Raw genomic sequence first — 12082 nt, 5'->3', positions numbered from 1 at the left:
AGACTGCAAGATGATACAATTTAATATTTTAGTGAAACATCATTGGACACTTCATATCTGGTAAAAGCTGCATGTCTTAGACTTTATAACAGTGTGCAACACAAGCCGCCTGTAAACTCATCCACTTGTAAAACAGGAGTGAGTGCTCTTTCAGGCCTTTTCTGCTTTTCCTCTGGATCTACTTCTACCACATGCTTTTTTATCCTTGGTCGTTGCTTGCTGATAGCTAAATTTTATTTCTCCATTTCACAGCATGCTTAAATGTTGTTGCTGGGTTTTTTTGTTCATTAGTATGTTGACATTAGGGGTTCATTCTGCTTGTAATAATACTTTAATAGGAAGTGGGTTTCTTCCATTAATAATTGACTCACTTATTCCCTGGAGATATTGAGGACAGGCAGATCAGGAAAAGGAGCTTCATGAAGCCCGGTTCCACAGAAAGGTTGATCAGACTCTGCTTTACTGGCCTGAAGTGTCAGAGTTTGTCTAGATTATTCTACCAGGATCGAGTCATTGAGTCGCATGTACACTCACTGTCTAAAAAGATAAAAAAAAAACATCTAGTCTACCTCCATTTCCATCATAGCAGAAGAAGCAGGAAGACATTCCTACTTCGACACCACACTATGTGAAATATTGCTCCTCTCATCCACATGCCACTACAAATCTCCTGGGGAACTGCTCCAATGACAGTGGTGGTAAACAGTATGAAAACTTCACATAAAACAGCAGAGTCCCCTTGATAAGACAGAAACATCCTGTAAAACTGCTGGCAGCAGTCCAAGCTTGGAGTGAACTACTGTAAGTTGTGCTCCAGTTTGACTTTCCTTTTTCCCCCCCGCTTGTTCTACCTGTATGTTTTCTTGCTTTAGTCTCTGACAGATGCCTCAGTCTTACCTACTTTTCTCTAGATTGTGTGTATTGCGGCACACAAAGGGAAAATCAGCACAAGGATCTGCTCATAACCTATTTATTGAACAATGCAGGGGGAGTTAGGACATTGTCAGGTCACATTAGTTCCTGTTGGTAAATTAGGTTCGACTAAGCACAAACTACTAGGTTACATATATAGCACAGAGGTCACCTGACTACTCATTAGTTATTCCTTCAAGGACCTGACTGATATACCAACCAGTACCAATGTTTGGTCACATAGAAATCTGATATTCGAATATATCAGCCAATATTTATTTTCTTTTAGTGGACACGAATGTTTTTTTATGACTTGTTTGGCATCATACAGATGTCACAGAGAGGAAGAGTCCTAAATTAAGTGTTTAAAGCAATCAAAAACATTTGGATCATCAGGAATGCTTGAACACACACTGACCTCATTATCTGAAGCGAAAACAGGTAGGTCACCTTTAAACATGTCACTCTCACCATCAGTAAATTTGTACATTATTGTACTTTATTGAGCCCCGTGGGGAAATGCCCATTGAAGTTGAGATGCAGTACTTTTTGGCCAAAAATGATTGAAGTTTATTTTTTCTTTACTGGTTATTACAGTGTCCATAACCATAATGCCATCACATTGTTCTGTACTTCAGGTTAAAACGCTTCTCACATTAACTGAGTTCTCTGTTAAGAAGATCTGATGCAAGTCTTGGAAAAGCTATGATGTAACATCATGTAAGGAAATGTATCATTGCATTGCTGTTGGTGGCTCTAAGCGAACTAATGTTGAGGCTGCCGAATGTAATCTTTATTGTTTTACATCTCAGAAGCATCTCAATTCTGTTCTTTTTATTATCTTTGAGGTGCGTTGCATACAGTATACAAAAATGTCAGAAGCTTCACACAAATGGCTGTAGATGCCATGTCGTTGGCCCCTATTTGTAATCTGTACTTAGACGTGATTTCTCTCCTCGGTTGTTTGCAATCAGTCAAAACTAATTAGACCGCAGTAGGTATGAGAGGAAACATTGTTGTTTCCTGGATGGAGAATATGGTAATGACACAGCAGGGAAGAGCTTGGGGCACTTGGGGTATGAAAGATGATCTTCTGTTTAAAAATCATTACAATAATTCAGAATGAGACTTTGGGAAATTTGTGCCAACAGTAAGTTATTCACTTGGCTCCTGGAGTTTTTAATGAATAAAATAATTCTGCTTTAAAAATGTTAGTCTTTCTGTCCTAACATAGATATGCACACACACACACACACACACACACACACACACACACACACACACAAATCAGCCCCCTATGAATAAGCTTTAACCTGTTTTCTGTCATGCCTTTAACTCTGTGATACAAGATTTTCTTCTTTATTTTCTTGATAATTTGCTGTTGGACTCAAATATTTGGTATTGTTGTTCAGCAACAGACACTTGTACTTGCACACTATGGTTGGCCGCAGTCCAAAATACGCTGTTTAAAGTGTCTGAATAGCTTAAAGTGTGGTGCAAGCTATTTGTTATTTGACACCAGCTTGTCTCTGGCATGTGTGACTGTGTTAGTTCTTCACGTTCCCTTTCAATATGATGATGTCATGTGTGAGGTGGGAAGTAGATTCCTTGTAAGCTGTGCGTATGTGCCATTGTTATGATTTTGTCTTTTTAGTTTGTTTTGGCTTTTGTGTGTGTGTGTGTGTGTGTGTGTGTGTGTGTGTGTGTGTGTGTGTGCGTGCGCGTGTGTGTGTGTGTGTGCGTGCGCGCGTGTGTGCCACGAGGTGACTGCCAGGCCAAGTGTTACATGAGTTTTTCCTCACTGTTAACACATCCAGTGGAAAACCATTGGCTCTGACTGGTCTCACGTTGGTGTCAGGAAATAGTCATATCCTTTATATGTGAAAGCTCAGCAAAGGACTGCGCTCTGTTTTATTGCATGTTTGGAGCCTGTCAGAGGAGTTGAGAAGGAACAACACTGCCAGTGCTTTTCATCCTTTTTTGCATTCTGTTTTTCTTCCACGCTGTCGTCTCAAATGTAGGATAGAATCCCGTATGTCCAAGTCAGCGGCCAATCAGAGATCAGCCAACATGGTCACAGAGTCCTCCAAGGCTGTGACCTCAGCAGCAGTCGATGCTTCCTCAGGGTCAAAGGTGAGTCTCAGTGGTTCTCTGAGAAGCAAAGGCTTTAGATATACTGTAGAGCATGAACCAGTTAATGTATTACTGATCGAGATAACCTTTTGTTTTGAGTTTTAGTAAATTATGATGTTACAAATTTTAATACATTTGTTCAATTTGTCATAATATCAGGAGGTAGAACAGGTTGGCGGTTTAATGCCTTGCTCCTCCAGTCTGCATACCAAGTGTGAATGTCAGACTGAAAGTACTTAGATATAGTAAAAAGTGTATATGAATGGATGAATAAAACACAATGGATAACACGCTTTGAGTGCTAAAGCGCTATATAAGAACCAGTCCATTTTCTGTTATAGTCCAGAGATCAATTATCACATTGATTATGTGAGCCACAATTAACAGTCCAAATTTAACAAGTGTAACAAAATTTTATTTCCCCAGTTAACAAATGAGTCGACTACTATTAAGTTACAGTCAGAGAAGCTATATGTATTTAAGTTGAATAGTGCACCTCATTCATTTTGTTATTTTTTTGTTACCATGTATGTTTTTTATTTAGTGTCTTAAAAAGAAAATGATCACAAATCCTGATTTTTGTCTTTTTAAGCAACTCGTCAGCCAAACAGCCTCACATATTTACTGTATAAATGTACCTGAGAGACTGACTGACTTTGTCTAAAAATAAACTCTATTATAAGTGAACACGTGCGTCCACAGGAGTATACTTTTGGTATTTCCCTTTCTCGTTAAGGATGTTTAAAAAAAGGAGCTTCCAGGAAAGAAGGCCATTTTATTATTTTAAAGGAAAAATGATTTTTCCTTTCTAAGTAACAAAATGATGCATTTGTTTTCTCTGTACTGTGTAGGCTAGCATCACGCAAAATGACTTTATATATGTTAATTTAAAATTGCCTCATGTTTTATTTTTATTTTGTTACTGATTATGTTTTTCTGTGGCTCCTGCAGGGCTCCAGAGGTACGGGGAAAGTACACAATTTTGGCAAAAGGGATCATGCTATTAAAAGAAACCTCAATATCCCAGTGGTGGTGAGAGGCTGGCTCTATAAACAGGTGAGGATATTCAGAGTGAGTCCGACAGGCAGATGTGTTATACAGGAGCACGTGTTAAAGACTGAGAAAATGTTTAAATGTGTCACGCAGTGAAATATCAGCCACAGGATTACCATCCTTCACTGTGTAAGAGGTGTAACTGTGCAGTATGGAAGCGATCTTTCTCTTTCCCTTAGCAGAACTTAAAAGCTCATATTGACCTTACAAAACCTTTAAATCTCACAATCCTTGGAAGTATAAAACTACAGTGCTGAATTAAATGTAGCAGCTGCAGCTTTCTGCCAAAGTAATCCTAATTAAAAAGCAGGTTATTCCCAAACTGCACTTTTTAATTAAAATATATTCCTGCAGGAGGATTTCTAAATATTGTTTGTATTGCGTTTCCCCCGATCCATTTCTAGGACAGCTCTGGAATGCGACTATGGAAACGGAAGTGGTTTGTTTTGTCCGACTACTGCTTGTTTTACTACAAAGGTAAGCGTACGAACAGTGCACTTGGTGAAGGGTTAACATGCAAACCTTTAGCGATCTCCTCTGCTGCCATTTTTGATTAATGACAGCCTGTAATTAGATATATGACATGCTTTTTCCACCAGCTTTTGCATCCTTATTACCTTGAGATCTCCTCTTGCGTTGCCATAGCATGTACCTTCTCTCCTTTATTAATAATACTGAATAATAGATAAGCCACATGCCCCATCATACCACATGCAGCCACATGCCCTTGCAGCATCTTGAGTCCTGCATGAGTTATGCCTCGCTAATTTTCCTGCTATTCATAAATCTGCAGTCATTTGTAAACATCGTAAAAGATATTGGCAGAATTAGATGTTGTTCTGAATGCAAGTAACAATGTTGTGTGTGTGTGTGTGTGTGTGTGTGTTCTGATTTCACAGACAGCCGAGAGGAAACAGTACTTGGCAGCATCCCTCTGCCCAGTTATGTCATTTCGCCAGTTGAGCCTGAGGACCACATAAACCGCAAATATGCTTTCAAGGTAACACTGAAGTGGCACTGAGTCAGATCTTTAAAAGAAGTTTTCATGTCTATGTGCGGATTTCAAAACTTCATCTGAGATTATTTATTGCTGCGCTGTTATTTGTTAACAATCCTTCCCCTCACTCTGCTCACTGCAACACAGAAAGGCTGTTTGTGTGCTGCCTGGTGCCCAGATCTCATTTTCATATCTCATTTTCATATATCCATATGTTTATTGTTATTTATCGAGTTATTGTTTTGATTAGGTATGACACTTCTATACTTCAGTATCTACCAAAATGTGTCTTTACAACAGAGCATCAAAAATAGTCAGATCATACAACTGTGGAAAGAAGTTTAAATACACTCATCATGAGCATGAATGCTGTGTTATTTTTTGTTCTTTTTATCGAATTGGCACAGGGTCAGAGGTATACATACAGGATCAAAGACACTGTTAAAAAAATTTAAGGGAACACATCTCAATGGGAAAAAAGTACTGCTGAATATCTATACTGATATGGACTGGCTAATGCATTAGGAATGAAAACATGGCATATCATTTGATGGAAATAAAAATGATCAACCTACAGAGGGCTGAATTTAAAGGCACCCAGAAAATGATGTGGCAGCTATACCATTTTGTCAGAATTCCATTGCAGCACCTAAAAATGGTGCTCAGTAGTTTGTATGAGTGTCTATATGCATGCCTGACAATGTTGGAGCATGCTCCTAGTAAGACATGGATAGTGTCCTGGGGGATCTCCTCCCAGATATGGACCGGGGCACCACTGAGCTCATGACAGTCTGAGCTCATCCTGATTGCAGTCAGGGTGCCGTTGCCTAACCTGTAGAGGTCTGTGTGTCCTTCCATGGATCCACCACTAAACCGGATAATTCTCATTGTCACTGTCTCACTGTTAACCTTCTACTGCACCTATTGTTCATTTCATTAACATCAAAGTAGCTGAAATTGATTAACAAACTCCTCTGCTACTTAACAAACCAGATCAATAGCCCACAAGTGTAATTGACTTGATGCTATACTTTGATTAAAAAGTGTTCCTTTATTTTTTTTTGAGCAGTGTATATAGATGAACTCACTTAAATCTTTGTAAAGTTGTACTGAAGACTCTCCAGTATCTTCGGCGTTGACAAGGCCAACTTCTTGTTAGTGATCATGATTGAATACAACAGGTAGTTTCTCTTTGCAGGCATACAAGGATTTTTTACACCAATCATTGAATTAACCAATACTCAGAGCAATAGGAAAGTCCAAGGAACCCATTGAAGAGCTAAGAAGGAGAATTAGAGTAGATTTACACAAATTGAGAAGGCCTCTTGGAGCGATTTCTAAACAACTGTAGATTTAAAGATTATCAGTTCAAACAACTGTATTAGGAATCATTCAGATTTGTCAGCACTTTGCCAAATTGTGGAAGAAGACCCAAAGTGTCTAACCCTAAGATGAGAGGAAATTGGTTAAAATGTTCAGGAACAACCGAGGAACCACCAAGGCTCCAGTCTGCTATGAACTGGAAGATGCTGGAGCACCAGTGTCCACAGCAAGGGAAGTTTTACTGGGAGGGGTTGTGACCAAGCAAGAAGCCCCTGCTCCAAAACTGACAGCTGCAAACTCAATTGAAATTTGAAGATGTCTTTCTTCAGTCTTCTGGAGAAACGTGTTATGGTCAGACGAGACAAAGGTGGATTTATCTGGCCACAATGACGTTAGTATGTTTAGAGTTAATGGCGATGCTTTCAAATGTAAGAATACTGTACCATCTGTCGAGCATGGTGGTACCATCATGCTCTGTGGATGTTTTCCTGACAGTGGTACTCGCACATTGTACAAAGTGGATGAAATAATGATGAAGATGGAGTACCAAATTCTTCAACTTCACCTCAAATTCACAACTACTGTATACGATTCAAACGTGGTCAAATCTGTGTGTTCCAACAGGACAGTGATGCCAAACACACATCAAAACTGGTTTGGGGATGGATAAAGCAGGCTAATATTAAGCTTGAATGATGACCTTTCCAAGAGCCTCAATCCTATTTCTGGACTATGCTTAAAGGCCAAGTCTGTGCCAGGAAACCAATTAATTTAAGTGAACTCTACCAATTCTGCCAACAAGAGTGATCAAATATCCAGCCAGAATTATGCCAGAAGCTTGGTGATGGCCAAGACGTCTTATTGAGGTCCAACTTGCCAAGGGACATTTAACCAAACAGAGGGGGTATATGGATGTCTGTGCTTCTGTATGTATACTTTGATTCTGTGGATTGGAGAAAATCCAAAATACACTCAAACCTGTGCACCCAATTTCTGTTTTTTTTAAGTCATTAAATATGTATGCTGTACAATCTCTCCACCCTGGAAAAAGAACAGTTCAAAGACATCTTTAAAATTCCCCATGATATTCATGACCACAGCTGTAACTTCATTTATTAGTTGCTGAGTTGATGTGAGACAGTTCTCAAAGTTCACCCATAAAAATCTATTTAAAGATTACCAAAGGTATGGATTTCATAGAGCTGCCATTGGCTGTTCCGATTTGTAAGATCAGGAGGTCATCAGAGGCGGGTGTCTGGTTATGACTAAGAAATAAATCAACAGCTTTCCATGGAACAGTTAGTACTGATCAAGCCCAACAAAAGAGACATCCAGAACACAACTGTCTCCTATTGTGCCCCACAGCAATAACATTTTTTTTTACCATTTAAAACCGTGGAAGAGATTCAGCATGCAAGTGATTAGAATAGTGAGAAATGTCTAAAGAACACAGGAGCAGCAGTTTACCAGCAGCTAAACTTAACTGAACTTAAACTTTTTATTTATGGTATCTTTTGCAACTTCATTGTATTACATGAAGAACTAATATAGTCTCAAGAGTGGAGAAAGTTTCACTGGAACTAAACAACAGCTCCACTCTTGATTATTATGTATGTTCAGGTTTTTGCAAAACAAGTATTTTGCATGCACCTGAGGTGGTCTTAACTCAGCTTTTTTTTATATAATTCTATAACTCGTTCTTTCTCAAGTTGTGCAGAGTGTGATGGAATTTTTGACCTCCTGGTTTCTGACCTTTTCTAGAACAAACTCAATAGCGGTGATTAGAGCGAACCGCTACAGTACAACTGTCCATGTATCAAGTACAGCAGAACTATTTCTTATCAGATTTTATCCACTATTATAAACTGAGAAGAAAAATATGTTTAGGTGTATTCAGTATTCAAAACAGTGTGTGAAGCATAAGAAAATGTTTCTGTCACCAAAATCTGAATGGTAATATAGCTAAAACTGGTGTTAATTGTATCACTTTTACTTTAATATATGTGCATGACGTTTTTCTTACATGCAACAAATATTTTGGGGTTTTTTTTCTTTTGTTTTCTTTCGTTTTTGCAAATTTTGAAAAAAAGAAGGACACAAGAAATTATGTTTCTTGTGTGTTAACATCATCTAGGTCCTCTTTGTGGAAGCACAGAGAGTCCCTCAAAGAATAATAGTGCCTGAATGTTGATGCAGCACAGCAGCATCTGGGTATTCTGTTATAATCCTTTCAGCTCTTTTGGGCTTTTTTTTCTTAGATTATCTGATTGTGAGAGCATGCCAGTGTGAATTACAATGTCTGTGCTCATGTGATATGTATGTACTGTGTTTTAAAGTTCATACAACGGGCACTGAAATTTGTATGGTAATTGCTGCTTAGAATATTAATAATGCATTCAGCATATTCGCTGTTGGGCGGGAGTGTATGTACAGTTAGGAGAAATGAGCGTTGGCTTTGCATTAATACCTTGTATTTAAGGGATCCCCCATCCCCCCACCCTTAGCTCTCCCTGTGCCATCATGCATTAAAGAGCAGGAGATTTCATTATGTGTATCTGAGGTGCTTTGGAAATTTTCAGTTACTGCTAAGCAAGCATGAAAACAGCTGAGTTGTTGTTGGTGTCCAGGAATGATATGTCTCTCTCTTAGATCTACTGACATGTAGAGTTAATTCTAGATTAATCTTTTACCTGGGTTAAAAATGATTTGAAGATGAGGCGAATAAAGTGTTCAAATTCTACTGAAAATCAGCTAAATGAGCGGTTGGATTTATAAAACTTAAGATGTTGTGTAAGGACTTTGGTGCTGTAATGCTTTGTGCTTTGATTCCACAGTCGTGTGTCAAAGCACTTACGATGCTCCCATTATTACTCATTCTTGCTTTTGTGATGACGAGGGACTCCAGCTGGAGCCATTTCTGTTCTCTCTGTTTGAATCAGCACTGATCAGCTGTGACTTTCTGTTATTTTCTGTTCTCCTGTTTTTGCTCACCTCACTGTGTTTCTCTCATTCCCTGTTGGTCAATTGCCTTCCATTGTGACCCGGTGTGTTTGCGTGGGCGGAGTGAGTACTGTTCTCTGTGGGCGGCCGTCCTGAATCACACAGGCTTCCTGTGTTACATGAATAGGTATTTGATTTCACTATAGCCTCACCAGTAGCGCACCATCTTCACCTCCATTTGTTTGCGTCTAGCTGCTGAATGCACATTTCTAAATGTGCATTTAAGCCTCATCATGGAAACGAATGACAAATCATTTATGGACAATGCCAGAGCAATCATTGCTAGATTAGACAAATCTTTTGAGTGGGAAACATTAATCGAGTGCTTTTCTTTTACATGCACCACATTTAAAACATCTATTACAGTATAAGCATTCTTCCTGGACATGAATGTTAGATATTTAGCGCAGAACTGATAACTCTTTAAAACTTAATCCACCAGTAGCACAAGAGTCAGCACTTTACCCTCAGATGTTTGTTTATAATCCAAGTTAAACTCCCATATATTTAGCAGGTTCACCAATTACTAACTTTATAAATGAGATCAATTGGCAAATGTTGATGCTCATTTTACCATTTCATCACTTTGAAAATGTAACGTAAATGCTCTGAGGCTCTGATATTTGTCTTGTCAGGCTGCTTATTACTCATCACATTTCCATCATCGCGGGAGAGGGAGAATGGCGAGGTGTCAGCCATTTTTCTTTGCATTTCATGGAATGTATGTCGTCATTAGCAGTTTGCCATCTCCTGTACGTGTGTTTATTTTTTAATACAAGCTATGAAATTAACCCAACACAATTCTCTCCCTCTTTTTGGAAGCAGGTCTTGTTGAGTTTGCTTTGCCGTGTTTGGCCTCTAACATGTTGAGTTTTTAGTAGATTATTGAGTGATAATCATTATAATTATTAATGAATAATAATCATTTTAAATTATGAGTGCTACATAGTAAAGATCTTTCTGAACAGATCAATGAAAATAGAGACTTCTCTTATTAATAAAGTCAGCCTGAACTCAATAAACTACTTTTTTTTATTACAGGTGGCCTTCTGCTTTTCTGTTAATATGATGAATAAGGATATGTATAATTGCATTAAGTTTTTATATTTATTTTGTTTCTCATTATCAAGTGTGTTGTATTGGACTCGTTGAAGGTCATGCTCTTACAGTTCATGTGAAATAGCCAATAAATTCCTCAAAAACATTCATTCTGGAAACCTCTATAGAGTAAGAGTAAATATAGTTTTAATTTCTGTTGAGTAATTGAAGATTTAACATTTCACTTACCTCTTACTATAATATATTGTAAAAGGTAAGGAAAAGTATGTAAACAGTAGTAGGTAAAAAACACCTGTGAAACTACAAACAGCTGCTCACCCCTTGAGTGGTTTTTTATATGCGGTTATGTGTGTGCTTGTGTCTAAAGGAGTCCGTAATTCTGTTCTCTTTGTTCCTGTTTGGTTGTTCGCTGCAGCTGGTATATAATTTGTGTATTTCTAGAAGAATTTCTCTTAAAGACGGGAAGGTGTAACCTTTATGTTTTGCTTTTTGTGTTGCCAGAAACAACAGCAACATATTTTCTGCTGCAGCACTTTTTTTCCCTTCCATTCTTTTTCTGTATATTGTTGCTGTAAACTTCAGTGAGTTGGCAGCGATCATTGAACAATAAAGCACTTATCGGCCTGTCTGGCAGCTTTTTCCTGCCTTTAGTAAGACGCTCTCACGTCTATTCCCCATCTCTCTCTCTCTTTGATAGGCGAGCCATACTGGAATGCGCTCCTACATTTACAATAAGAACTCTGTGATTGGCTCACAGGCAGAACACTGCGGGATGCGGACATATTTCTTCAGTGCGGACACACAGGAGGACATGAATGGCTGGATCCGGGCCATGAACCAGGCTGCGCTGATGCAGCAGAGTCACATGATAAAGAGGTTGGTCTCACTCTACTGGGTTCAGTTGGTTGGGGTTCTAGTGCAAGTTTGCACAGAAGAACTGGATATCTATTGAGATTAGATTAAAAAAGGGACCCTGGATGTCCCGATCAAAAACAACTAGAACCTTTGCTAGTGCATCATGCTTTAAGGACTCAACAGCACTGTTATACTGCAGTCCTGAAGGTCAGATTCTTTAGTATCTATATGATTCACTAATAAAATTATGTTTTCCGTAATGGGCTGCATTGTAACTTCAGTATTCTGCAGCTGTGAGTCCAGCTGTGTCTGCAAAGTAGACTTTCTCAAATATTTAATGGAGGGCAGAAATGCTCTAAAATATATAGCCAGATACTCGCTGTATACAGAGTTATCTTACATTAGCAGGCTGTACTGCATAGCTTAAATGATCTGTGCAATGTTGCCATCTAGAGACCAATGTACATCACTACCTAATTTTTTAATAATATTTTGGAAAGTGCTCAAAATCCCATTGTTGTGTTCTTTGAAATGAAATACAAGTTATGTGAAATACCCTTTAGACATTAGTGTCCATCAACTGTATGAAGTTTGTGAAACTGTAAATAACACACCAAGAAAATCCAATGTTCGGGAATAAGGATACATGTTTTAAAGTATGGAGCATTAGGTTGCAATGCATTAAAAAGGTGGTGCTCTAAACTAAAGTATTTGATGAAGATAAAGTGAGTGATATTACTCCGGTGCTCT

At 38.5% G+C, this 12082-nt stretch overlaps 1 protein-coding gene across 1 annotated transcript in view; it reads left to right on the top strand.

Moving 5' to 3' along the window:
- plekha7b (pleckstrin homology domain containing A7b) overlaps positions 1-12082 on the top strand; it is a 73301-nt gene that overhangs the window by 39035 nt on the left and 22184 nt on the right. Inside the window, exons 5-9 of the mRNA XM_085354419.1 lie at positions 2934-3045; positions 3997-4101; positions 4503-4575; positions 4998-5098; positions 11175-11353. Coding sequence (XP_085210545.1) covers positions 2934-3045; positions 3997-4101; positions 4503-4575; positions 4998-5098; positions 11175-11353 — 570 coding nt within the window. The remainder of the gene's footprint in view (positions 1-2933; positions 3046-3996; positions 4102-4502; positions 4576-4997; positions 5099-11174; positions 11354-12082) is intronic.

The sequence above is a fragment of the Diplotaxodon limnothrissa genome, linkage group LG1 (assembly GCF_057381915.1).
Source record: "Diplotaxodon limnothrissa isolate DT_005_m linkage group LG1, D_limnothrissa_male_GT1.1, whole genome shotgun sequence".
Lineage (NCBI taxonomy): Eukaryota > Metazoa > Chordata > Actinopteri > Cichliformes > Cichlidae > Diplotaxodon > Diplotaxodon limnothrissa.
Note: the sequence above shows the minus strand (reverse complement) of the source record. Positions and strands in the feature narration are given on the sequence as shown.